This window comes from Catharus ustulatus, chromosome Z, assembly GCF_009819885.2.
Source record: "Catharus ustulatus isolate bCatUst1 chromosome Z, bCatUst1.pri.v2, whole genome shotgun sequence".
NCBI lineage: Eukaryota > Metazoa > Chordata > Aves > Passeriformes > Turdidae > Catharus > Catharus ustulatus.
The window spans coordinates 58,951,018-58,978,667 of NC_046262.2; the positions used below are offsets into that span (position 1 = coordinate 58,951,018).

Genomic DNA, 27,650 nt, shown 5'->3' on the forward strand with positions numbered 1-27,650 from the left:
CATTCACGGTGGAAATTTGTACAGTGCACCAACATGCATGTCAACCCCTTGTCAACAATAGTTTGGAAAGACGATGCTCAACCAACAGTGGGTGATTTTCCACATCCAGGAATACAAAGTATTCTGTCCCCCTCCACTGCAGCTGTGGAAAAGCTATCAAATAAACTGGTAGATAAACTGACCCAGGGTTTTCAGCATTTCAGAGGAAATATGTTTTACACCTCACCAGTAGGGGCCCTTATTTTTACACTTGACAGCAGGTGTGCTCTTGCCCAAGAGAGGATATAGAAGGCACATAGCACAAGGTACCTTATGGTTTTACCAGCAGGACCACAGAGAGGATACAAGAAAGTGGGATGAACAATCCACCTTGATTCTAGATGCACAGGTGGAGGAAGCGAAAGGGAAAACAACAATAGTGCAATTTTTTTCCAGGAAGGTTGCTGCTCCAGTTTCCAGCAGACAGTTTTCCAGGCAGAATGGAAGGTCTTGGTGTATTACTGGCCCTATGGAGAGACGTTCTAGTCCATCTATACAAGATGTTAGTGGGGAATCTTGAGACCAGTATAAGAGGGGCCCTGCCTCTAGCCAGGTGGAGGAGAGGGGTATCTGGTTTTACTGGACTGTGTGGATTCAATGGCCTGGCACAGCAGCCCCACAGGATTATAAGGCTTTGGTAGACACTGGTGCATAGTATACCCTAATGCCATCAAGCTATATAGGGACAGAATCCATTTGTGTTTCTGGAGTGACAGGGGAGTCCAAACAACTAACTCTATTGGAGACTAAGATTAGTTTGACTGAGGCAAAAGCACCCTAGTGTGCCTGGATGAGAGGTTCCATATATCCTTGGCATAGATTGTGCCAGGAGATGGTATTTCAGAGATCCAAGGGGATATTGGTGGGCTTTTGGTATAACTTCCCTGGAGACAAAGGAAATTAAACAGTGGTCTACCTTGCCAAGTGGGGCCACCGCTGACATTGCTGATGTCCTTTTCTCAATCCCTCTGGCAGCAGAGGGCAGGCACAGTTTGTTTTCACTTGGAAGGATGTCCAGTAGAGCTGGAAACATCTGCCCCAGGGGTGGAAACACAGCCCCACAATCTGCAATAGACTGATCCAGGCTGCACTGGAGCAGGGTGAAGCTCCAGAACACCTGGAATATATTGACATCTTTGTTTGGTGAAACACTGAAGGTGAAGTTTTTGAGAAAGTAAGGAAAATAATCCAAATCCTTCTAAACATCATTTTTTCCATAAAACAGGGTAAGGTAAAGGGATCTGCATAGGACATGCAAATTTTAGGAATAAAATGGCAAGATGGACGTCACCAGATCCCTTTAGACATTTTTAATAAGATAACAGTGATGTGCCCACCAACTAACTAGAAATAAACACCAGCTTTTTCAGGTGATGTGGGATTTTGGAGAATGAAGATTTCAAATTAGTCTGATTGTAAGCTCACTCTAGCAAGTGACACAGAAGAAGAGTGATTTTGAATGGGACCCTTAGCAGCAATAAGCCTTTGAATAAATCGAACAGGAGATAGTTCATGGTGTATCCCTTGGGCCAATCTGAATAGGGAAAGATGTAAAAATGTGCCTTATACTGCAGCTGAAGAGAATGGTTCTTCCTAGAGCCTCTGACAGAAAGCACCAGGTGAGTCTCGAGGTTGACCCCTAGGTTTTTGAAACTGGACATACAGAGGATCTGAGGCCTGTTGTACTCCAACAAAAAAGCAGATAGAAGGCAGCTTATGGTGGCCCAAGCCACTTTGGAGGTGACTGGTACTGAAGCACAGCTCCTCCTGGTAACACTGGTTGTCCGTGATGGGCTGGATGTTCAAAGGGAGGATCTCTGTACACATCATGCAACCAGTGCTACATGGAGTAAGTGAGTTGCCCTGGATGCACAACAAACTTGGATAGGAAACCTCATCATCCAGAAATCTTAGGAGTGATCATGGACTGACCAGAAGCCAAAGATTTTGGAGTCATCAGAAGAAGAGGTAATATGTCCTTGAGAGGCCCCACTATGTAATGAATTATCAGAAAGGAAGGAGCAATATGCCTTTTTTATTTGGGTCCTTGCTGTCTTGTGGGAAAGCACCAGCTTGAGTCCCCCACAACAAGCCACAGAAACTGCTGAAAAAAGAGATTAATTGAATCGGTTTGCAGAGTTGAAAGCCATCAAGTTGGCCTTAGACATTGCTGAATGAGAGAAAAAGCCGATGCTTTTTACTGATTCACAGACAGTGGCAAATGCCCTGTGGGGGTGGTTGCAGAAATGGAAGCAGAATAATTGGCAGTGTAGGGATAAACCCATCTGGGCTGCTGCATTGTGGCAAGATACTGCTGCCTAGATGGAGAGCCTGGTTGTGAAGGTATGTCACATATCCAAGTGTTGGGCCACTGAAGAACATTAGAACAACCAGCAAGTGGATCAGGCTTCCAGGACTCAGGAGTCTCAGGTGGACCTGGTCCAGCAACTCAAGGGTAAATTATTTCAAGTTTGGTGGGCCCATGACACCTGAGGATACCAAGGAAGAGATGCAACATAGAGATGGGCTTGGGATTGAGAAGAGGACTCTAAGGTTATCCATGAATATGAAATATGAGCTGCCATAAAGCAGGCCAAGGGGGTAAAGCCTCTTTAGTATGGAGGATGGTGGCTGAAATATAATGGGGAAGGCTTGGCAGATTGATCATGGCATATGCCATGTCTTAGAGTAGTGGAAGAGCCATAGGACAGCTGGGGATGTGCCCTGTGCCTTATGCCACTGCCTGGAACACCATCCTGGGCCTGGAAAAGCAAGTCCTATGGCAACATGGCACCCCAGAAGGATCTGAATCAGACAGTGGAACTCCCTCCCTAAACATCGTTGTAGACATTTGGGCCAAAAAACATGGCATTGAGTGGACAAATCATTTCCTGCCATGCACCAGCCTCTGGAAAGAGTGAAATATGTAGTGGACTGTTACAGATTCACTGAGAGCAATGGGTGTGGGACATTAAATGTTGGGCTACATATTTAGCAAAGGCCACCTGGTTAGACACCGGAGGATCTGCCTACCAGGCTGGCCCTGCCCAAAGTTTTTATGTAGTGTAGAAGGGGATACATTTCCTGTAGTGCATACTAAAAACATGCTGGGGAAAAGAATCTGGGTTATTCCTACCCCAGGCAAAGGCATACCCATCTGTGAGATTGCTTTTGCTCAAGGACCCAGGTGCACTTGGTGCATCATGGTAGAGGAAAGGGGAGTCCTTTGTGTGCCTCAAGGTGATTTGATTTTAGGTGAAAATAGCCAATCAATTAAACTGTATGATGTTTGTCACTATGCAACACTCTATTACCACTTCTATGTATAGAAGTGGTAGTAATAGCTGTGTGTGTATCACCTCACAGCATCAATCTGAACCACAACTGTTCTGGGGATCTGAGCCTGACTTCCCTCTGATCATCGCACTCCTGAAGAATGAACTTTGGTAAAACCAAACAAGTGCAGCAGTACTGGGATCAGAACCTGGGTCAAATGTGCAGCATGCAACAATCCAATACCTTGTACCATCTTTTCTGCTTGAAAGACTCTTACCAAGGATGAAGGCCAAAGTCATAGACTAAATTAATTCAACAGGTTTTTTTGTGTGTGTGTGGATGTTCCATGAATACTTAACAGTGTTCCATTAACTAAGAGAATGATGTTTGTACATCTATCAAAACAGATAAATAGGGAAGGTGATGGGATATTGGGGAGTGTGAATCTTGGCATGACACAGATGGTATGGAATAAGTGGTAAGTATTGTCCTGGTTACAGTTAGGATAATTTCTTCTCAGTAGCTGTACTGTGTTTTGGATTCAGAATGAGAATGGTGTTGATAACACACTGATGTTTTGTTTTTTGCTGAATTGTGCTTATCCAAAGCCAAAGGACTTTTTTTCCCCTCCTTGTCACATGCTGTGCCAGTGAGAAGATACATAAAAAAACCCAAACTGGGAGGGAGCATAGCTGGGACAAGTGGTTAAACTTTGGCTGAACTGGTCAAAGGGATATTCCACACCAGTGAACATCATGCCTAGCATATAAACTGGGAGGTTACCCAGAAGGCTGGTGGATCTGAGTACATGAAGGGGAGTCTGGCATTGGTCAGTGGCTGGTGAGCAATAGAATTGTGCAGCTCTTGTTTGTTTTCTTTTTCTTATTATTACCCATGATTGTATTTTACTTTATTTTCAATTATTAAACTGTTCTTATCTCAACATACAAGTTTTACTTCAACTCACATCCCCATTCTGCCAGGGTTGGGGGAAAAGAGAGGAGAGTTTAACAAGCAGCTACAAGGTGTTTTATCTCCAGCTGTCCATAAAACTACAACATATGTTTTCGAATGTTATTTTAAGCAGAAAACTGAAACAACGTGTCAAAAATGTGCAAAAAATATCAGAAGTAGCAAGTTCAAAACCACTCCCAGAACCAATCTCCACAAAAGGCAGCTAACAAGGCACTGTTTTCAGCAGTTCCCTTCTAAGGAACTCACTTTTACAGGTGTGATGATAGGAGAAAGACTATGCTCCTACATTTCCTTCCCCAGTAAAATTACTGAAGAGGAATAAGCTACCAGAATCCCTGCTATCAGCAAATCACAGAAACTCTCTGACCTGGGTTATTACAGGGCAAACCACAGACTGCTGTTATGCATTATTTATTCTAAGTACTCAGAGGTCAGATCAGAAGAGATAAATGTAATGAATACTTAAGATTTAGAATTTAAAACTAATAAAGTCTGCATATATAAACTTTTATTTACATAAGGCATCAAAATTGCCCTTTTTAACAAAAGGGTCATTTTTCCCTTTAACCAATACTTTGGTGAAAGAAATGTCACTTTTAATAGACTAATATTCACTGGTATACTTGTTTTGAACAAGCAGGTATAATCCAACGTACAAGATGAAAAACCACAAAACATCCACGCATACCGTATCATGAATTATTCTGTAAAACAAAGAATTAAGGCTTATTTGCATCACAATGATGATCAATCATGCATCATTTATTCCCAGAAAGAATAAAATGAATTTCCAAGTGAAGCAGGAATAGCAGTAGTCTTGTATAATCCCCATATTGTTTACATGAAAAAAAAAAACTATTTGGCATCTTAGATTGAAAAGTAGGGGCTAAGAGAGGAAAACAGAAAATGGTCCTTGTTTTGGAATCCTTTATAAGCACTTTCAGTTTCTAGTTGAAGGAACCCTTCAGTTTAAAGAAGAAAACTGGGACTTACAAGGTTTGAACTAAAAACATTCTCAGAAACACCAGAGTTATGGTTTCACTGACGATGAATATGAAGTATCTAGCAAAAAATACATTGTTTGGAATAATTAATTCCATGCTGATATCCCCAAGTAAATGGCATATATACATTAGGCTGAGCCTGTTTAATAGGTCTGATTTATAAAAATGGTAAACCTGTATTATGCTTCGGCCTGATGTAATAGTTCCTGAGTTTTAGATCACTGCTAAGCCACAGCAGACAAAACTCTGAATGACATAATGAAAAGTTTTGCAAATCACTTTCAGCAATACTACACATTTTGTTCAGCAACTTTCAATCATCAATAAAGGTCAGTCTTCCAGGTCCTTCGTTTTTCATCCACCGCCGGTATCTCTTCCATCTGGGATCCATGGCCATCTTCTTTTTTAACTCCTCCTCTTGTTCCCGTTTATACACCTGGTAAGACAGAAGTTTTTAATAAGGATGAAGAAACAGCCTAACTGAGCCTCAAGTGGGGTGTGTTTATACTTCAATCATTTGCCAGCTTATTGCTCTTACAGAAGACCAGATTGCAGTGCAGAAGCAGATCCCAACCAACAACAAAGTGTTGGAGCACTTGCAGCCCAAGACCCTACTGCTGTCAAGATACTTTGTGCTTTTGCTGAGAGCAGAACTACCTTCCTGTAAGCTCCAAAACATTTTTTTTTGCTAGAGAAATAGATGTTCAATGAATTCAACAAAAGACAATACACACTATGCAATGGCTAATGTTCGAAAAAGCTAGCCTTGTGAGTCCCTTTCAGCACATACTGTTCAAAGCAGCTGTTCAGCTCCTCCTTTTAGGTGCTCATCCTTTTCAAAATCATCATAAACAGAAATCACTATGGAACGTTTTGTTCCTAAGTAAGGATCTCAGCAAAGTTGAGAATATATCAAATATCTCTGCATCCAGTATTTACAGTACTAAAAGACAAGCAATTATATTCTGACAAGAAATGGTGTCACTGCAATGGAATCTACATTTATCAGCAAAGCCAATCATCTTTATAAAAAAAAGGTAAAAAAATGCAACAGCATCTGCATTGTTATTTTGGAAGGCAGTTTATGTAGATGCAGTCAGCATAAACCTGTATACCATCAAAGATTTTATCAGCTCAGTGTCATATGACTTAGCCTGATTCAAATGCCAATTAAATTTAAATTTTTGCTATGCATGAACAAGATTTTAAAAATATTGTATTATAGATGGCTGCATGAATACACAAACTCAATGCTCAGTGATCACAAAGGTTTTAAGAACCATTAAGAAACAGTAAAAATATTGTGGAGCTCTGTGATGCACTGGTGTATTGAATTCCTGGTTTTCCCTATCCTAAAACAACACTGAAAAACTGAACAATATGTAGATAGACATCTCCAGTGATGAAGGAACAGACAAGCTTTTGGGGAGAAACACTACAGCATTATTTTTCAGCCTAGAAAATACATTACTAAGTTTCAGGTAAGAATATTGCAGTGGTACACAAAAGCACAGCTACCACAAGAACTGAATAAAGTTGAATGATTATTCTCCATTTCCAGTAATACTGGGATGAGCAGGAGTCTAGGTGGCTTCAAAAAAATTCTCTTCTACCACCTTCTACAAGTATTGATGTCATGACCAGACGGCACAGAAAACACTGAAAATATTAATGTATTGAAGTGACTAGGTAAAAACTCATTAAAGCAATTACCTAAAGGACACTATTTCCTTTTCAGAAAGTCAAAAAGCTGCAAAACATGTTGGATAAATATTACTATTCAGGTGCAGCTGTCATGTATTCGTCAGGGAAAATGAACTGCTGGCCACCACAGGAAACAAAAGAGAGCTAAAAAGACTCCACTTGCAGCAAAAACAGCTCTTTCACATTCAGTGACCAAAACATCCTTTATTAAAAACTGCATGGGTAAGAAACCAGGGCATTTTTTTTCTCTACTACATGATATCCATCCAATCTTTTTCCATATTAATAGCTAGCAGCATTACTCAGTCTTTGGACCTCCAGAGTGTTTTCTAGTAAACTCATCATAACTGAGTACATATACACACCTGGCAGCTAATCCTCTCCTTACATTAATACCTATTTTACTATTTTCCTCTTCAAATTTGTAGAGTAATCCACCCCTGTCTGCTTTTGAAGAAACATTCTCTTATCTTTGGTGTCCTGCCACCATCACATCTCTTTCCCCAGCATATGCAGAACAGCAGCACCAACTCCTTTTCCCCTTAAGAAGACTAAATTAATATTCTCATGTTTTTCATTAGAAACCTCACATTCAAATGGCCCACACATACACCTCTGTGGAACAACAGAAGGGTTTTGTCAACCTGCCATGCCCCAACATCCCAAATAATTCTGGACTGCAATTCCATGCTGTAGCTAATGTTCTTTCTCTGCTCCCACAGAATTCTTAAAAATTATATAGTGACTGTATAGTATTGACTATTGATTTATTGATTATCCATGTCAAGAGTAGAAGTTGTATCCAATGGTAGTTTTTATGCCATCCTTACTTGTCTAGGTATACACTGCAAAAGCAGTCCATTACTCACCAAAGACCAAAGCAAAGGACAGTTGGGAAAACCAAAACAAAACAGTAACAAACAATCAAAAGTAACAAACAATCAAAAGGCCCCCATGAATTAACATCTTAGAAGACTGATGGACAATCTGAGTAATTCTTATTACAAATTATTTCTGTTTGGAGAGCAGACAATAGTCTTCAACCTACCATAATAGCACACTGTTACTATTGCTCTGGGAATGCTGGATAACTAACATTAGTTCTTTCACCAGGACTACTGATAAATAACAGAGAAATTTTCAGTTTCCCTGAAGCTGCTGGATAGATCTTAAAGACTAATCAGCTAAAAAAAGATAAGTGTGTGTTAAAGTAGCTGGAACCAGTGGACGAACCAATAATAAGGAATACAGTAGTGTTTTTGGCATGTAACAAGAAGCAACAGCACATGCCAGAAGAAAAAGTTCAAGGAAAGGTCACCTCTAATATTGAAGAACTCAGTCAATACAACCACCACAAACCCCTTCAGACAACCCTCTAGAACCATGAAAGGAGGAGCAGGCCAGCAGGAGTTGGATGCATGCAAATCAGCTCTAGGAAAAGTGATGTTTATGTATTAGCTAGGAAGTACATTGTAATGAATATGTACGCTCATGATGGAATAAATACCCCACCGTAAGTTCAAGACACACATTTGATTAGAGGACATATGCTTCGGGTGTGTCCAGGGCTGTAATAAAGAATGCCTGTCTTCTAATACTTCAAACTGTGTTAGAAAGTTCATTTCCAGGCTGATTTCAGTATCACTACCCACCTCATAGTTTTCTCGTATCCATAGTTGCCGTTCAAGAAAGGTCTCTTTTTGATGATCTTCCAGGCTGTCAAACTGAGACTGAGACATTTTCATGTACCTTCTTATGATATACAACTTCTCTTCCACACCATACTCTTTCCCTTTAATAGTGAAACAATAAATCCACCAACAGTACCAAACTATGTATTTGCACCAGTAAAAAGGAGCAAGAAGGATCTGAAATAGAAGGATATCATATATTTTGGGCTTCTGATATCCACCCTTTATATCTATTTTATTTTTAATAATGTCTTTAATAATTTCTTCCTCCTCTTCACGAATTTCTTCTTTAGACCGCCTGTTCTTGCCTTTTTCTTTAGTCTTGTTGAGTAAACCTTGTTGCCTGGCAATCTCAGTAGCTTGTATACGGTATTTTGGCACAGATGCTAAGTAGTTGATAGCTTCATTGTAACTACTCCACCAGCTGAAGAACTGTAATTTAAGAACAGCAAAAGTAAAAACCATGTTTTAATACAGACACATTCCTATTTGGGGGTTTGCCAGGAAAAGAAAAAAGTAATGCCATCACACACTTTTAACCACAGTTATATTACAGAAAGGGCAAAAAGTGAAGCTAACAATACTTCTGTGGTATCACAGAAGTTAAAATCATCCCTCCAGACTCAGTGAAGCATCTGGAAAACGGATGTATGGAAGTGCATCTCACAGCAATTTATGATGACAAGGAAGGCCAAGCAGACACCGCTCTCAACAGTTTTGCTCCTGAGTAGATGGCAATCTCTTGCAAGTTAATACCAGGCTGTGCCAGGCATTCTCAGAAAGCCCCTCTTTTTATATTTATAAATACAGGTGATAGTATACAAACATTTAAGTATAAAATTTTTACCCTTTTAAAACAGTTTCACTGTACATAAACTAAATATGTGACAATCTCATTAGTCAGGCAGTGTCCACTTTACAAAACTCAACATACTTCTCTGATCTCCAGCTGAACTCTGGGTTTCAAGGGAGTGGGGAAAAAAAGCTCCAAACAACAAACCAGAAATATACTGCCTGGGTGAGCACAGAATCATAGAACATCCTGAACTGGAAGAGACCCACAAGGATCAAGTCCAACTCCTAGCCCTGTACAGCACAACCCTGAAAATGCTTCCTTCTGAAGCAGCACAAGGACTAGCTGAGAGCTGATATTGTTCCCATCTAGTGTCCTGTAAATGACTGAGATCAGGCATGGAAAACATGGAAAAAAACTAGACAGGCACAAAAGGGAAAATGTTAGCAGCTCACTTTCATTCTTGAGACATCCAAGCGTGTCTCACTGAAACAACTTTTTTAAGAATGATGCATCTCACACCATTTACCAAGACAAAGTGCAGACATAAACCCACTGTACAACCTTAGCAAAGGCCAAGAAGCAGAAACAACAGAAAGCAAGATGGGCAAATCAGTTTACACAGATGCCTACACTGAATTTAGAACCATTGGGCAGTTGGACTCCAGGTCTGCACTTACATGAGAAATAAGATGCGATATGAAACTTTGCCATTGGAACTAAATCTGAAGAGAAATTAGGTATTTGATTGAATATGCCATTGGAATTTATTATTTTCGAATTCTGATCAACATACTTTTTATTCTAACTTCCAATATCCCACTAAATATTGAGTTACCTGCACCACAGCATAAGCTATATCTTCATCTCTTAAACGTCTTTGGTATTTTTAATGATGTTTTGAAGCAGTGATTTAAAAGATCCTAAAGAGAAGTTATGCATTTTCATCCTCTTATCAGCAACAGCACAGTTTTTTTCATCTAAAACACAGGGAGGTTTCTGGGCCTTGAATCTACCACCTTCACAGTAAACTCTGCTGAACTGAATTTGCTTCTCTCCTGACTTCATCAATGTGGTGTTTAAAATACACTGCAATACAATATTCAAGCATTAGTAAACTACTGATATTCAGTCCTATAATCTGAATAAAGTCTTGAAATCAGTTTGCTACTAGTCTGTTTTTTAAAAAAATTTACTTATGCATCTTGGCAAACTGGCATGTTATTTGGGGCACAAGTCCTGCCTGAGCTACTTTGAGCCTGTCCAGCAGAACCTACTAAATTCTTCAGAAAAGATGCCCCTTGTCTTAACAAAATTAAAAGAAACTAATCTCTACTTTTTTTCAAGGTACCAAGGGCAGTCAAAAATCTCCTAAGTACCTCTTGACTTCAGGATTTTTATGGCCACCACAAAGAACTGGACCACAACATACAGGAACAGGGCTCCCCACTGATAGTTTTTATTAAATGGCACATTATGAGAGTGGCCACTATTTCTCTGCTTGTTCAGAAACTCGCAGAAGAGTACAATGTAAACATGAAATTTTACCTGAAAAACAGAGATGGCACACACCGTAACCAGGATCACTATTGTGACATCTACTTTAGGTGCCAGTCTCCTGCTGTAGTAGTGGTAATAATGCCTGTAATACTCTTCAGGATGATCCAGCATATAGTCATAATCTTTACGTGTTTCTTCATCCTGCAGGATGAGATGAAAAACTCATTAAGGTTTAAATTCCTGCTTTTACTTGCTCTATTATACCTGTGTTTTACATCTCATTAAGGACCATGCTGCTGTAAAACTGGCGACAGCCCAATTGAGTATGAAACATAGAGGAAATTTGTCCTCATGCACATATGATACGTTTAGTCTTAAAATGAATAGGCAGGCACTATGCAAAGGCATTTAAAACTAGAAAACAAACAAGGAACTAAAATCCACAGAGTAAGTTGTTTAACTTCAGGATGGGAAGTCCAGATGGACTGGAGATAATAAGTATTGCTTAGGAAAAGAATTTCAGATGAAGAACATATTAGGAGATTGTTTTACAAAACTTAAAGGAATTCGTTTACAGGGCTATGGAATCTCTCCAATGGAAAGCCAGTTGTAAACCTCATTGTTCTCATATTCTCTGAGTTTTTCATCATTTTACTCCATATAATTGTGGGATGGGAAATTTAATTTTGCCAGACTCAACTGCATTCCTTTCAAACTCCGACCCCACTTCCCCCCGCAAAAAAAAAAAAAAAAAAAAGAAAAAAAGAGTTCCCTTTTCTAATCCCCTGTAGCCTTAAAACACTTACAGGTCTCCTTCTTCCATTCCTGGGTTCCGTCTTTGCCAAGTCACACATGATTTTCCCTGAGAAGCCTTTCCTTACAGATCCCATATGCTACTCGAGTCACTGCTACTTTTAAAGGTATACACCTCCAAGATAAAGCCCAGTCGCTTCGTTATAAATAAATAAATAAATAAAATCATTTTTAAAATAACGCATTCTAGACACAGGAGGATTTTCAAGAGCACTCCATCCTCCTTCCCGCACTCTCGGGCTGGCTACGGGAGGAGGATTTTTCGGGGTGTTTCTCCTTCCCTCGCTGACTGCTTACCGGAGCGGCTCCGGCCGCGGCGGCGGTCCCGCTCTCTCACCTTGAGGGTCTCGTAGGCGGCGGCGATGAGCAGGAACTTCTCGTGCGCCGCCTGCGCCCCGCTGCCCTCGCCGCCCGCGGGCTCCCCGCGGTTGCGGTCGGGGTGGTACTGCCGGGCCAGCTGCCGGTAGGCGCGGGCGATCTCCGCCTTGCTGGCCTGCCGGCTGACGCCCAGCACCTCGTAGCAGACTCGGCGGCCGCAGTAGAGGCGGTCGGTGAGGCCCCGCGCCGGCCGCGGCAGCAGCGCCGCGCACAGGCACAGGCACAGCGCCCACCGCCCGCCCGGACACCGCGCCGCCACCGCCGCCGCCATTTCTCCGCTGCCGGGGCCGGGCCGCGCTCCGCGCCGTGCGCGCGGCAGGCGGCGGGGCCGGCGCGGGAGGGCGGGGGCGCGACAGGAGGCGGGTCGCGACAGAGCCCGCGCGCGGGGACAGGCACGGAGAGCGGCCTGCGCTAGCGCCGCTCTTTTGTCCCCGATTGCTCACAGGCTGCTGCCGCCCCGTTCTTCCAGCCGCGGTGTGCCCTTGCGTTGCACCCGCGCCAGCGGAATCCTGGGATGCATTCGGGAGAACAGTGCCAGCAGGTCGATGAAGTGATCCTGCCCCTGCACTCAGCCCTAGGGAGGCCTGAACTGCTGTGTTCAGCTCTGAGCTCCGCAGATCAAGAAAAACGCGGAGGTACTGGAAGGGGTCCACAGGAGGCCACAAAGGTGATTTGGGGCGTGGAGCATCTCTCTCATGAGGAGAGACTGCAGGAACTGGGCCTGCTCAGTCTGCAGAAGAGACTGCTGAGAGGGGATCTCATATAAATGTTTCAACGGTCGATACCAAGAGGGTGGTGCCAGAATTTTCAGTGGTGCCCAGCGACAGTATGAGGAGCAAAGGCCATAAACACAAGAAGTTTCATCCCAACGTGAGAAAGAACAACTTCACACTGAGTGTGGCAGAGTGCTGGAACAGGCTGCTCAGGAAAGTCATAGGGTCTCCCTGTCTAGCTGTTTTCAAAACTCACCTGGACATGTTTCTGTGTCACCTGCTTTAGGTGACCCTGCCTGCAGGGTGGTTGGGGTAGATGATCTCCAGAGGTCCCTTCCAGACTCCATGATTCTGTGAAGGAACCTTCGAAGTACAGAAATTTCACGACTATAAGGCGCACCCTTTTGACTAAAATTCTTCCCCGAACCCGGAAGTGCGCCTTATAGTCCGGTGCGCCTTATGGTCATGAAATTACTGTACTTCCTGAGCCTGTACCTGGTTTAGGCTTGCTTCGGTAGAGCCCAGGGTCTGACCACTTGCCATGTGGGGTCCAACACAATTTAACTGGTAGTCTCCCTTACCTGAGAGATTCAAGAACTGTCTGGACGTAATCCTGTGCCATGTCCTCTAGGGCAGCTCTGCTTGAGCAGGGAGGTTGGACCTGATATCCTCCCAGCCTGACCCATTCTGTGATTCTGATTGATTCTTTATGCACAGCTCCTTGAAATGGTGGCTTTGGCAGCAAGTTTGCCGCCTGGGTGTTCTGTACCCAAAGACTTCTCCTGGAAAGGAGGATTGCATCTCTGTTCTGGTATAAGCAGCAAGAACATCACCTCAGTGTTTGACCTTTCCTAGAAAAGGAGATATGGGCTTGATGATGTAAATATTCAGCACAAAAATTCTCAGCTCATCTGAGAGCATGTTCTGTTCTTAAAGCTAGAAATGAGTGTGCCTCCCACATGGCTGGTCTCCTCTGCGTGTCTCCTTTCTGCATTAATAAATGCTTATAATTTCCATCAGTTGTGAATGGGTCCCAAATCTGCTTCCTAAAAAAAAAAAAAGCTACCTGTTTGCTGCTCATTAGAGCCTCTCAGCATTGGAGGCTGGGAGTCAATTCCTCAGACCCTGACCTTAAAAAATTGTGGTAGGTTGACCTGGGCTGGGTGGCTGGTGCCCAGCAAGCTGCTCTATCACTTCCCCTTCTCAGCTGAGGAGGGAGGATAAGATGGAAGACGACTTGATGTTTGAGATCAGGCAGTTTACTAAAGCAAAAGTGAAAATTTACGCACACACAAGTGAAGAGGAAGAAAATAATTTTATTCTTCCCATCTGCTAAGCCATGTCTGGCCATTTCCTGGAGAGTGGGACTTCAGGATGCATAGAAGTTGCTCTGGAATGCAAACACTGTAATAAATGAATGCCCCCTTTTCCTCCTTCTTCCCTCAGCTTTTGTGTCTGAGCTGACATCATATGCCATGGAATATTGCTTTGGTCGGTTTGGCTCAGCTGGCCTGGTTGTGTCCCCCCCCGGGATCTTGCCCACCCCCAGCCCCCTTGATGGAGGGAGGAATGTTGGAGAGACAGTGCTGATGCTGTGCCAGTGCTGCTCAGCAATAGCCAGAACACTGGTGTGTTATCAGCACCTTTCCAACTACCTGTGCAAAGTGCAGCAGCACTGTGAGGGCTGTTATGGGGAAACTGCTCAGCCAGACACATGGCACAAATGTAGCAAAAGCCGTGCACAGAAGCTTTTGTCACCTTTGTCTTCCTGACTCGAGAAACAAGCTAGTCCTCTTGACACCTGTCACTTGAACTCACGCGTTCTTAGGACTGGACCTGGAGCTTTAGGGAGATGTGGTCAGCTGCCCCGTGCCACCCGCAGGAAGCAGTAAGGGAGCTGGGGACTGGGCGCCACGCGGTCTGCTTCCAGAAGAGCCCCAGCGACCCCTCCGCTGGGGCATCTTGCCAAGAGGCTCCTTACAGAGACTACATATGACATCGCAGAGTTGGGGAAAAAGACGCAGTGTGGTGGTCTCGCTGAGTAACCCCAGAACGGCAGGGTAGGAGCTCCACGGAGCACCTTTATCCCCTTCGGGAAATGGCTTTGGAATGGAGGCTCGGCAGCGCCGGCGGTGGCGGGTGGTGTGGCCGTGCCGCTAGGTGGGCGTGACCATGTCATCAGGGGGCGGGGCCCGCGCCCGGCAGTGGGCGGGGCTCCTCGCCCTTCCCCTGCTAGCGCACCCACGGCCGCGCGGGGGCGCCCCACGCCGCTCCCGTCCCGTCCTGTCCCGTCCCTGCGCCGCCGTGCCGAGCGCGGAGCCGCCGCGGCCGCCATGGAGGTCAGCGCGGACTCCGGTCAGTGCTGCCCCCGCAAACCTCCTCCTCGGGGCCCGCCGGGCGGGGCGGCGGCGGGGCCGGGCCGTGTATGCGACGGGGGCGGGCGGCGGGGACGGCGGCTGTCTCTAAATATAAACTGGCTGTGACAGAAGAGCGGGCGCTGCCACTGTTGAGGGGATCCGCAGGGAGTAGGAGGAGGAGAAGGAGGGGGTGGAAGAGGTGGAGAGGGAGGAGGAGAGAGGCGGCCGCCGGCCCGGTGCCGGTGCCGGAGAGGGGTGGGAGGTGCGGAGCGTCTCTCGCCGCCTCCCCTCCCTCCCCAGCCGGCAACATGGCCGCGGCCGCTCAGGACGAGCTCAGTAAGTGCTCGCGGCGCAGGGACTCGCAGCGGGGGCTGGCGAGGGGGCGAGCGGGAGGGCGACCTGGGGTGTCCCCGCAGAGGGTCTCCTCTGCGATGGCGGCCTGGCCCCCGGCCCGACCGGGCGCTGACGGCAGCAGGGCCGGGCCGGCCCTGGGAGGCCATCTCAGGAAGCGGAAAGCGGGAATAGCGGCACCTCCCGCATCCCTGGCCCCTCCGCGGACACGCCGGCTGCGTGACCTTGCGGGGCGGGAGCGGTGGCTCCTGGCCGGGACGGAGCCTGGGGTCGCCGGGACCCCCGGCTCAGAGGGAGCGGCCTCCGCCCACCACTCCTGAACGGGCGCAAGCGGCAGCGCCTCTGCCCGTGGGTGCTCTCGCCCCGCGTTGTGCGAGTGCCGTGTTGGAACCACAGCAGCGGTGTGAGACAAGGCGGGCTGGCACGTCCAGGGGCGCATTCCCGCAGCCCCTGAGGCGCTGTGCCGGGCGGGGGTACGGGAGCGCAGCGCGGCCGCCCCTGCGGCGCTCGGCACATGACCGGAGGTGCCGCTGCTGCCGAGCATTCGAGACGGCGGAGCTCGGCCCTGCCTTCTTGTCACCTCCAAAACCTTTCTCAGGGAAAGCATACGGTTAGCTACTCTTTCGAGATGCCTATGGAACTTAAAAGAAAAAGCAGTTTTTCTTCCCTTGCTTTTCCTGACCTGGCATAAAGCTGGTTCTTATCTGGGAAGAGTTAATAGCAAAATAGCATATGACTCAGCCGAATGAGAGGGCCTTTGGTTGCCCTGAAATAGTACTTGGCAGTCGTCAGAGATGAAGGGCAGAAGAAATGCTTTGAGCATATTTGAGCACTATTGGCTTTCAGTACTAAAGAATTTCTGTGTGCTGTTTCTTAATTTGGGGGATTTTCTTTTTCTTTTTTGTTTGTTTTAATTGTCAGCTTCTGCATAGGCAACATCCTGATTCTGCTCTTTGTTAGATGTTACTGAAACTAGGCTGAGTAATATGAAAATGGTGGGGATGTCCCTTATGTAGCCAAGGTCCCATGGTGGAGTAGAGAAGAATCTTGATCCTGTACTCTTCCTAGAACTGGAGGACCAAAATGCCAAGCTGTTTTTTCCATTGACAACTGGGATAAATTGAAGTAAGGGTACTGAAAGCTCTCACTGCTGCTCTCATCAAGAGATTCTGTTAGCTTTACAATGCTAATGGGATTCCCCTTGGTGAAACCAGTCAGTGTGAGATGTCTTCCTTGTAACTCCTTGGCTTCTATCTGTGTGTAATCTAGCTTTCTAGGCTCCAAATCTGCTCCTGCAAAAAATCAGTCCTCAGCCATGTACCTGTTGCTACACAACCCTTTCTCTTAATCAGGGCTAAAAAAGACAAATGTCCCTAGACAAGATTCACCTTAATAATTACATTATGCCATTCGTACATTTGACCGCTACATCCTTCAAAAATTAAAAGAGTTTTATTGCTTTGCTTAGAAATCTTTTTTTTCTTTGAGTGGCAGGAGGAGTCTCTTCTTGGAAATTTTTTTTTGATTTAGTTTGGTACCTCTCTGCCACTGAATAGAAAGTACTGTAATACTAAGTAAAAAAATATTTAAAGCTAATGGAAAAAAGGGTAACTTCATGTAGAGAAAGAGGAAACTCAACCTCCATGTGGGCTTGCTGTGTTTTGATACATGCAGATATCAAGCATATTTGGAAAGAAATAATCTTTTTAATAGGATGATGACTAGTCCTGAAATAACAAGAATAATCACCATTAGTAGTAGATTGAAAAAACAGGTTTCTTTGCTTTATATTCACATGGCTGTAGGAAGCTTTCATCTATAACCCCAGTCAAACATGGAAACTCTGTGTAAATGCTGTCTTAGAGGACAGATTGAAGACAGCATAAGATATGGCAGTTTAAAAATTAATGCAAAATCAGTAAGTTGGCCCTAAGGCCATAAGAGTTCAAATGCAAGAGAGACAAGTCATCCATTCAAATGGAGAACCTGCGCCTGGCATATTGCGAGTTATTTGGGTTCTGGTGTACCATTCCAGTTTTTATGTAAGTTTTTCTATAAAATAAAAGAATAGGATGGGGGAAAAAAAAATCATATATCCCTCCCTCCAACAGGCCTTCTTAGCCTTTTCCAGTGAAATCTTGTAAAACAACCTGATGACTGGCCTGTTTGTACAAAGTGCTCCCTTAAGTGTTTTAATTGTAGGCACACAGTGGGTTACTGGTAGAGCCAGGAATAGCACCAGCAAATCCTGGCTCACTATTTGCTGCTATAATCATACTAGATATATTTTCTCCCAGAGTCTAATAACATTTGAACAAGAATTTGATTCCTATTTTAGTAATTGCACAGCAGATGAGAACTTAATCCTTTCTTCTGCATGTGAAATAATGCAGAAGCAATTGCTTAGTTCTAGAGACAAAAGATTGTGTTAGAGGTTTTGCTTTAGTAGAAACCTGCCCCTAAGACTACCCCTGCCATTTAGGAGGTGAAGTTGAAATGCTGTTATGCCCAGGATTCTTTATTTGGTCCTTTGGAGAAAATATGGGGGAATGCTTGTGCATGTAATGGTTCTACAGAGTTCAGATAATAGAGGAGGATTTCAGGAGTTTTTGTCTGATTTACTGAAACTGTTAGAAATTATTTATTTAGCAGTGCCACCAATCTGTCTAACTGATAGTTCTCAGGAAAGTGACGATAAATTCTGACTTCATGCAGAGATCTGCTCTGTTTTGCAGAGGACTCAGACACTCTTTTTAGTTCCTCAGATGTTTTGTGGTTAACAGTCAAATGATGAAGCAAGCTAGTTTGACATGTCCTAACCCCAGCAGTTTCTTTAGTCAGTTTTCATAAAAGGAAGGGTGTGTGTTTTACTTGATACTCCACTACACAAATGTGCATTGCTGAGGGGCCTGTGTGAAATAACTGGTGTGCTGTACCTAATATCTATAAATGCCAGAGGGAGCTGATTTGAAATGAAACCGTACTTGGCTGAACTGAGAGATTTCTGTGATAAAAAATGCAGATAAACCATGGTACTAAAAAAAAAGTCAGGCTTTTTTTAATAAATAAAATAATGAGGGTAAATTCTTTGAGTTCTTGGCTGTATTGAGGTCGCTATTTTGCTGTTTATTCATATTTTTATCCTTTTTGTGTCTTTCTCTCAGTTCTCTTTGACAGGCTTTCTGTCAGTATTTACCAAATGGAAGGAAAGGGCATGTTTTGTCTGTGAGCAGGCTATGGGGTTTTACTGTTACCTTGGGTGACCAAAAGGTCAGTTCTGAGGTAACAGAGTTACTCTGACCTTTTTAGATATTGCAGGATTTGTAAATTAGTGTGTCATTGTCAGTGTAGCTTTTTTTGTAGAATTTGTATCCTTTATCTGTATTTTGAAAGTGGTTTCTTTCCTTTTTGTCTTTACAAGGTTGTTAAGTGCTGAAACCTGTATTCCTCCTTGCAGTCTTAAATTGAGATTGGAAAGAACCAGAAGTGAAACATGCATTTTCTCACAGATAGGTAGCTGCATTGCTATGGTAACTTGGGAATTACAGATTCCAAATACACCATGTCAGTTTACACAAATTGGACACTGGTGTTGGAAATAGGGATACAAAGATATATCTTGGTTTTCTACCCCTTTGTTTCTTTTACTAACAATGAAAGGAAATGTCTTCTTCATATGCGGTGCCTTTTGTTCAGTTCTGCATATTTATCTTTGTCTTTTTGTAAGCACCTTTTTTTTCCTCAAGTAAGTGCCACAAAATTGGCATTTTTTGTGGAAGTACTACTACACAGCAGCATAAAAAGACGTGATTGTGCCAAAATACATTAATAACTCTTTCAAATTCTGCATGGACTTACTTGCACATTTTTTAAAAATAGAACTACTTACCGATTTTTTTAACTCATGCACCTTATTCTTTGTTGTGTTGTGTTTTTCTAATCCATAGTAAAATGCTAACTGTCATAGCTGTGGCACACATATGATGTTTCTAAAATAGTTTTCCAATTGCTAAGGCTTTTTCCAAACAGTTTTTGTCCTTTTCGCCCCCCTCCCACCCTCCTTACTGTGTAGTAAAGCAAGTTAGACATCTTGCTTTATTTACTTCTGCTATGAGATAAGCTCCTAAAATTGTAATTGTGCAGTTTTTTGGTTGGCAGTAGAGGCTGTAAATTCAGATGGAGAAGATTTTAGCTTTATACTTAAAAACTTGGGCAATGTGTGACGTGTGGAATTGAGACCAGTTGCAAACCAACTGTCCTGTTTGATATCTGGTGCATAGTGGTCTGCCTGCTGACTGAGGCTGAGTGGAGGCTGTGAAGAGACATAAAGGAGGGAAAGACACTTTCCTCATGCCAGCCAGGTCTGCAGCACACATGAAGACAGGACACGGCATCTGGAGACCCAGATACTTCATCCACAGTTACTTTCCTGGACCATTGTGTGTGATGCTTTAAATTTCCAGTGTTTATGCTTTCCTGTAATGAATTGCTGTCAGCTTGAGAAATGGTCTTGATTGTTAGTAGCATAAAAACCGTGGAGGACTTGGGAGGTTATATGGCTCTTTGTTTTCCTGTCCCACTGATGTGGATACAGCCTGCATCAGCAGCAAGGGAGAGTGCTCTGACATACCTCTGACCAGTTTCTTAACTACATCCAGGTGACCAGTATCCTTGAATTTGCTGAAGAGTCTTGTCATTAAGGGTTAAGGGCAGAATATCTGATGGCAGTATTAGGGCTTAACTGGCTTTGCAGCAGAGGCATGAGAAAAGTAATAAAATTATCTCAGCAGGCAGCATAAAGAAAGGGCTAGCTTTTTGTCCTGGTCTCTGCTGTTGTTGGTGGTGTTATTTCCACCATTCTGATTGCTGCTTGAAACAAGAGAATAGTGGAGGAAGCTGAAAATGATGCAGATGCTTGCAATTCAGTACATTGCTGCATTTCCTGAGTGCACATGAGAAGTGATTTCTCTGCCTTTCAGAAGTTGTGTAGTCCAGTGACTGGCAACAAATGGCTTTAGAACTAACTTCGATTGTGTTTCCTTACACTTGCTTTTGATATATTGCTATGTTGAGAAAGTTCCTCAGTTGACTTGCTTGAGGATGATGGATCTACAGTGTTCTCCTGGCATTCTAGGTCCCAGGGGAAATATTTGATAGTTTTTATTAATTGTTTGAGTAATTTCAGCTGCTTTATGTGACTTCAGTTGCCCCTTACTGCCTATGGGGTAGTGAGACACCAAGGAGGTCCTTGATTGGGGTCTCATTGGGATGGGAGGGGTGGGGGAAGTATGCCACAAAAAAGAATGTGAAAAGAAATCAAATGTCATGATCTTTTTAAAAACTGAAACATGGTCTGTGAAATCTGAAACAAGATTGACTTTTGTCTTCAGTTTATACTATAATTGCTGCAGAGTTTTGGCTTGTAGTTTCCTTGATAGTAAAATTTCATCATCCTCTGTCTGTTCAGCTGCCTGTCATATTTGCTCAGCAGAAAATGAAATTTTGGAAGGGGTATGTTTTTGTTTATTGTGCAACTGGCAGAGGAGGAATGATGATATAAATGCAGGGATAGCACAGGTTTTAAAGATAGAATGGTAAAGGCTCCTGAATCATCATAGGTTTGCTGGTTAGAACTATTTGCATTTCAACATCCCTTTTGTTCACTTTGGTTCTAACCATATCCATTCACCTCAGTCATTACTGCTGCTCTGTACCAGTGCTTTTTTTCTTTTTTGTTTTCTCCACTGTAGTCCTTTACAGTCAACTTGGTCTCCTCTGCTCTCGTTGATCTGCCTTGAATCTCAGCTTTCTGTAGGTCACTTCAGTCTTCAGAGAAGTTATTTCCTCCTTGTAGAATGTCTTAAGACGTTTAGTGTTGTAACCCTATACTCTGATGCTTTAAGAATGGTATGTCCCTTTAACCCTGTAACCCCGGCAAGACTGATGGACTGACCCCTGTGACGGGATTGGCAAGAAGCCAATATCCCCTCCCCCTTTCCTGACCCTTGAAAACCTCCCGAACTTCTTATCTCTTCCTCTTTTTCTCTTTCTCTCCTTCTCTCCTGCTCTACCCTCATGGAAGCCTAAGAATTAAACCATTCCTGAGATAAAGAGCCTCTGATATCTCTTCTGTTCTACAGGATATGCACCCCAGGCCAACTCTGCAGAGTATTTGGGGAGCGGAGCAAGACCAGGGTGTTGTATCAATTTAGCCCTTCAAAAGCATTGGGTCTCCTTGCTAACTGTGGGTCTGGGCTTCATTGCTGCAGGATACTTCTGGTCCTATGCGCAAGGACTTTTCTCCATTCAACTACTGGGAATGCTGCGGTTGCAGGGGAGGCTTTGTTTTGCTTCTGGTGTAGCTGATGGGGAAGCTTCATGCTGGGACTTAAAATAAGAACTTTTAACCTTGTTTTTATAAAAACAAATGGTCCTCACCCTTTGTGCTTCAGCTATTGACAGAAGATTTTGGTGTCATCTGTTTTTGTGAAATGATTTATTGTTTGTTCCTTTCTGGATTTGGGGTATAGATCAGCAGGCCAGGGGAAGGCGAATTAAAACACTCCAGCCACTTTGTACAGTGATAATAGGATCACAACAGCATGTCCTGTTTTGAAAACAGATCAGCTAGTTATGACAAACAAGTAACTGGTTCAGCCAACATTTGTTCAGATTTTCTAGGAGACTGAAGTGCCCCAGTGCACAGGTGGTGGACAGGTTAGCCCGTGTCAAGATGTCATATGAATACTCCTGTAACCCTAACCTGTGAGTATCAAGTTTACCCTAGAACAGTTGTCTCAAGCTTCAAAAAATCTGATTGCTTCTTGTACTTTCAGGTTTGTGGACTGTACATGCAAAGGCAGCATTAATTGCTTTTGTCTTTGCTAGGAGAGGTCTTCATGTACTTGTGAGGGCTAGTACTGGACCCCATCAGGCTGATTTCTACCATCAATTGTTTTCTGTGTTAAAAATCTGTGATGAGTACTGTTGAGATATAAGTACTCTAATGACTAAAGTGTTTCTTTTTCAGGGGATGTTTAGAAAAAGTTTTCTTGCTACAGGAATTTTGAGTTTCAACCAGTTTCTTTTTCTTTAATTAATTGCAGATCAGCTGGAGCGTGTGTTCTTGCGTCTCGGCCATGCAGAAACAGATGAGCAGTTACAGAACATTATTTCCAAATTTCTACCCCCTGTTCTCCTCAAGCTGTCTAGCACACAGGAAGGAGTTCGCAAAAAGGTAAGGGTTCAATTTACCATAAAGATACATTGTCCTGATCAGGAAGAAGGAAATGCTCATAATGTATCATGATTTGCTATGCTTGGACATTCTCTCTTGAGAAAATTACTCTTTGAGGAAAAATTATCATTATTGTAATAGAGAATTGGTTCATTACACCTGTTAGAGCTGAAACAAAACACTCTGTGCCTGTGTCAGCATGGGCTTTGCAGATGTGTGGAGTTTCCACTTGAGGCCAGCTAGCTCTGAGTTAACCTGGGACTGAGACTTGCTGCCATAGGGACAGTTGTCTTGGCTTGCAGGACTGTTGTGCTTCCACCTAACTTAAGGCACATGTGAAGCAAGCTTGCTTCTATACACAGAATACCATGAAGCCATACTCATTGATGTCATTCACTTGGCTGATAACTGAAATAAGAGCAAGAACCAAGTACAGCAATTTCACGATTACAAGCCACACCTGATTATAAGCCACAGCTCCGGGTGTTGGCAACATTTAGGTCTTTGTCCATAAATAAGCCGCACCTGATTATAAGCCGCACTGTCGTTTGCAGCGAGGATTCATGTCAACTTTCACAAAGTTACCAATTAGTAACAGAATTGCGTGATCACGGGATTTACTGGCTCAGCCCCGCTAGGGGCAGCTGCCAGGGAGTGGCCCCGGCCCCGCTTGCTGCTACCACTAGGAAGCGGGAGAGCGTTGTGCCCAGCCGCTGCTGCTGGGAAGCGGGAGAGTGGCGTGCCCGGCTGCCATGCCCACTGGGCCGGGCAGTGCTGCCACCGCACTCCCCAGGGCCAGGCAGTGCTGCTGCTGTGCCGCCACAGCCTCGCCGCCCAGGGCCGGGTGGGCTCCGGCTCAGCTCAGGGCTGCTGCAGGCTTGGACTTCCGGGTTGGGAAATTTCCAAAATTTGTTCATATATTGGCCGCTCCTGAGTGTAAGCCGCATTTCTGGGTTAGGAGCAAAATTGTAGTCAAAATGGTGTGGTTTATAATCATTAAATTACTGTAATTTTGAGGCTGGACTGTGATACCTACCTGAAAAAATTCAGGTCCTTGGTACAGAAGGCAGCTTTATCACAGAATTTATTCAGGTACTTTAATATGTACCCGAATGACTGAAACTGTTTGGTTTTTGCCTGTAACCAGCCATAAGGATCAAGGACCAAGCATTTTCAGAGGTGTAATTTGATATGTAATTGGGGAATTCAGTTTCCTGCGTTAGGTTTTAGGCCTGGTAGTAGGAGAGGACTGGAATGTTTTGGAGCAGAGTGCAGATGAAGTGTTGGGGGTTGCTGATGGAAAAGAAACTTCTTGTAAGTCCCTCTGGCTTGTAAAAATAGAGAAATGATCATTCAATGCACTGTCCCTGCATTTACAGTAATTTCACGATTATAAGCCGCACCTGATTATAATCTGTATTTCAGTTACTCGCAGGTTCTGAAATCTGAAATTTCACGATTATAAGCCGCACCATTTTGACTAAAATTTTGGTCTGAACTCAAAGTGCAGCTTATAATCAGGTGCGGCTTATATATGGACAAAGAACAAAAAGTTGCTGTTTTAGTTTGGAGGACAGGTGTCTGCTGAGAAAGGCAGGAGCTTCTCTTTGAAATAGAGAATGTAAACCCCCTCCCTCCAAATTATTAGAATTTTGAAATCAAGGGGCTTTCAGGCAAAAATATGGGAATTAGGAATAACAGTTCTTTTCTAGGGAAATTAAAATAGAAATGCAGTACTACAAAGGAACAAACTCCAAACCCTGACAAAGTCAGAGTACAACCTGGCACCCCATCAGGCAGGGTGTTGGTAGCAGTCCCATTAAATGGTGGCTGCATTCTCTTGCAGTGACAGATGTGATTCAGTTGGAGCAGTGCTCCTGCAGAAGGTGCAGTTTCCCTCCGGAGGTCCAGTGGTGATGTGGAGAAATCTGTTTTTCCTCTGGAGTCCAGTGGAGAAAGGGGCTACCTTAGTGTCCCAAAACCTCTGTTTTTATCTTGGTGAGAAATGTTGGGCTCTTCCCCCTGGCTGGAGCAACTTCCAATGGGATGAAGTAATTTTATCAGTCACCCAGTGGGACTCAGTAGGCTGTTAGCAGAAAATGACTGGCTGGAGGAAGGATGGGTTGTGAAAAGACAAAGAACAATGCCCTGCCTGGTTTCAATGGATGGCCCATTAGCAGAATGTCTCCCACAGAGATAAGGATCACTGTCCCCACCCTCAACAGATGGTGATAGAATAGATACATTTTATCACACCCTGTATTGTAACGTGCAGCTTATAATCAGGTGCGGCTTAGGTATGGACAAAGAATGAAAAGTTGCTGACACCCGAAAGTGTGGCTTTATAATCAGGTGCGGCTTATAATCTTGAAATTACTGTAATAGTTAGTAGTTTTTGTGATAGCATGAATAATGAAATAAAATGCATTTCTTCTTCCTTTTAGGTGTTTAAACTATTGATTTTCATCCACCAGATAATAATAATACAAGCAATTACAGAAATTCCATATACTTCTTGATAGTTGTCAAATTCATTGCAGTCATGTAGATTACCCTGAATTCTGCCCTTGCCATATCAATGAAGGGCATTTGATTTTTTCCATATTCTGTTTTCATAATAAATTTAAAATGTAGCAAGAAGGCTCTGTATGGGTGGAATTTTTTCAATTTTATAGTTTTCACGTAGCAAAATAAATTATCAGTGAGGCAGAGGTGAGGGGAAGACTACAGTGTTTTATTAGAATTGCTATCATTGTACAGCTACTATGTAGTGTATAATCTGCAAGTAAATTTCTTCCATGTGCGTGTTCTACCTTTCCATTATTTATGTTGGAACTCACTTTGTTGCTCTTCTTGCTCTTATATGTTGTTTAATGTAGTAGGAAAATACACTAAGAATTCTGCTAAGAATTGTCGTTTCAAATATCTAACTTATTCCTGCCGGATAACTAGGCAAAACTAGCAATGCCTGGTGCTTGTTGTTCAACACCGGCTTAGATCGTGTTAGGCAATATAAGCAAAAGGAAAGCATGTATTTTTTGATATGAGTACTCAGGTGATTGGAACACTGATCTAGTAAAGCTAATAAATGCAAGAGAATGGAAAGAGAATGGCAAACTATTATCACAATGACTTATTACCAGTGACAAAACTGATGTCTCATGACGTTGTCTCTCTCCCACAGTGATTGTTGTAGTTAAAAACCCATAAACCCACCACCAACAGCATTGAGAATGTGCGCCAATATAGTTAACCATTGTTTAAAAACTTAGATAATTTTAATTGAATTGGCAGTATAGCTTTTGATAGTAGAGATATGAGCAAATAAGAACATTTGTGTGTAGTGAGTATACTGCTAAGTGTAGAGCATTACAGTTTTTCAACGACTTCTTTCACCCAACTTTAGAGGCATATTTTAGTTCGCGAGTACACTAGAAGAGTTGACAATGTTCTAATCTTACTTTGACTCCCCAGACTAACTTTATCCTCAAGCTTGTACTGCTAGAATAAAAAGGGGAAATTAAATTCCATTTTCCTTCCCGTTGCCTTCATGTATTCCTTTGTTGGTTTCTTTGCAACCCTTAATTTTATGACTATTAGGTCATTGCTGCAATGAGTAATTTGAACTTGTTGCCCTCATACATTTTCAGATCTAGGATGTAGTCTAACTTGTGGGAACAAGCTTGTAGTGCCTATACCGTCTTAATCCATTTAGGCTGAAGAAGTACAGTAATTTCACAATTATAAGCCGCACCATTTTGACTAAAATTTTGGTCCGAACCCGCAAGTGCGGCTTGTAATCCGTAGCAGCCAATATATGGACGAAGTTCAGAGATCTACCCTTACCTTGTACCATGCCGGTCCTATCCTGAGTGAAAATGGGTTGAAATAGATGATCTTCCGTTGCTCAGACAATAAACCAATCAGACAACAGCTTCTTGCCTGCCCGTGGATGATGGCGTTACTGATGGGGCACGGGGTGCGAACAGGGTGAGTTACCTCGAAATGGCTACAGAAAGGAGACTAGCTTATGATGTAGAGTTTAAATTGAAGGCAATCAACCATGCAAAAGAACATGGGAATAGATCTGCAGCTAGAGATTTCAGCATTAATGAATCCATGGTACGCAGATGGAGAAAGCAGGAAAACGAACTTTGTCTTACAAGAAATACAGAGAAGAGTTTCCACATTAGAAAAGCAAGGTGGCCAGGGCTGGAAGACAGACTTGACTGCTGGATTTCTGAGCAAAGGGCAGCTGGCCGGAGCTTACCAACTGTCGCCGTTCGGATACAAGCAAAAGCGATTGGAAATGAATTGCGTATCAAAGAATTAAAGCAGGACCGTCTTGGTGGTTCCGTTTCATGAAACGACGGCAGCTCTCTATCCGTACAAGGACGATGGTTTCTCAGCAGTTGCCGGTGGACTATGAGGAAAAGTTAGCCACCTTCTGGAGTTACTGCAAAAGCAAGATCTCTGAAAAAAATATACAGCCACATTGTATAATCAACATGGACAAAGTCTCCCTCACATTCAATATGCCGCTGACGCGAACTGTGGAGAGAAACTGGAACATCGACGGTACCAATACGAACCACAGGGAACGAAAATACATCGTTTACTGTTGTCCTCGACGTTTCATCAAAGGGGTGGAAATTAAACCCACTGGTAATCCTTAAAAGAAAAATGTTGCCTAAAGAAAAATTTCCAAAGGGAATAGTTGTTGCAGTGAATCCAGAAGGCTGGATGGATGAACAGGTAATGAGGACTTGGGTAACGGAAGTTTATGCTCGCAGACAGGATGGCTTCTTTCATCTGTTGG

General features: G+C 43.4%; 2 protein-coding genes across 3 annotated transcripts in view; one reads left to right on the forward strand and one right to left on the reverse strand.

The window, feature by feature from the left end:
* Positions 1 to 4,780: 4,780 nt before the first annotated feature.
* On the reverse strand, positions 4,781 to 12,444 carry DNAJC25 (DnaJ heat shock protein family (Hsp40) member C25). The gene is made up of 4 exons (XM_033084824.1): positions 12,133 to 12,444; positions 11,031 to 11,183; positions 8,651 to 9,121; positions 4,781 to 5,730 (listed from the first exon to the last, which is right to left on the reverse strand). The coding sequence occupies exons 1-4, from the start codon at positions 12,442 to 12,444 to the stop codon at positions 5,608 to 5,610; spliced, it is 1,059 nt and encodes a 352-aa protein (XP_032940715.1). The 3' UTR covers positions 4,781 to 5,607.
* A 2,718-nt stretch (positions 12,445 to 15,162) lies between these two features.
* The window catches only part of ECPAS (Ecm29 proteasome adaptor and scaffold), a 66,395-nt gene continuing 53,907 nt past the window's right edge, over positions 15,163 to 27,650 (forward strand). The window contains exons 1-2 of one of the 2 annotated variants that reach the window (XM_033084746.2): positions 15,163 to 15,241; positions 22,701 to 22,831. In XM_033084746.2, the coding sequence (XP_032940637.1) occupies positions 15,220 to 15,241; positions 22,701 to 22,831 (153 nt within the window). In that variant the 5' untranslated portion in view covers positions 15,163 to 15,219. Of the gene's footprint in view, positions 15,242 to 15,474; positions 15,580 to 22,700; positions 22,832 to 27,650 lie in introns of those variants that run through there. The other variant, XM_033084745.1, reaches the window with a different exon arrangement.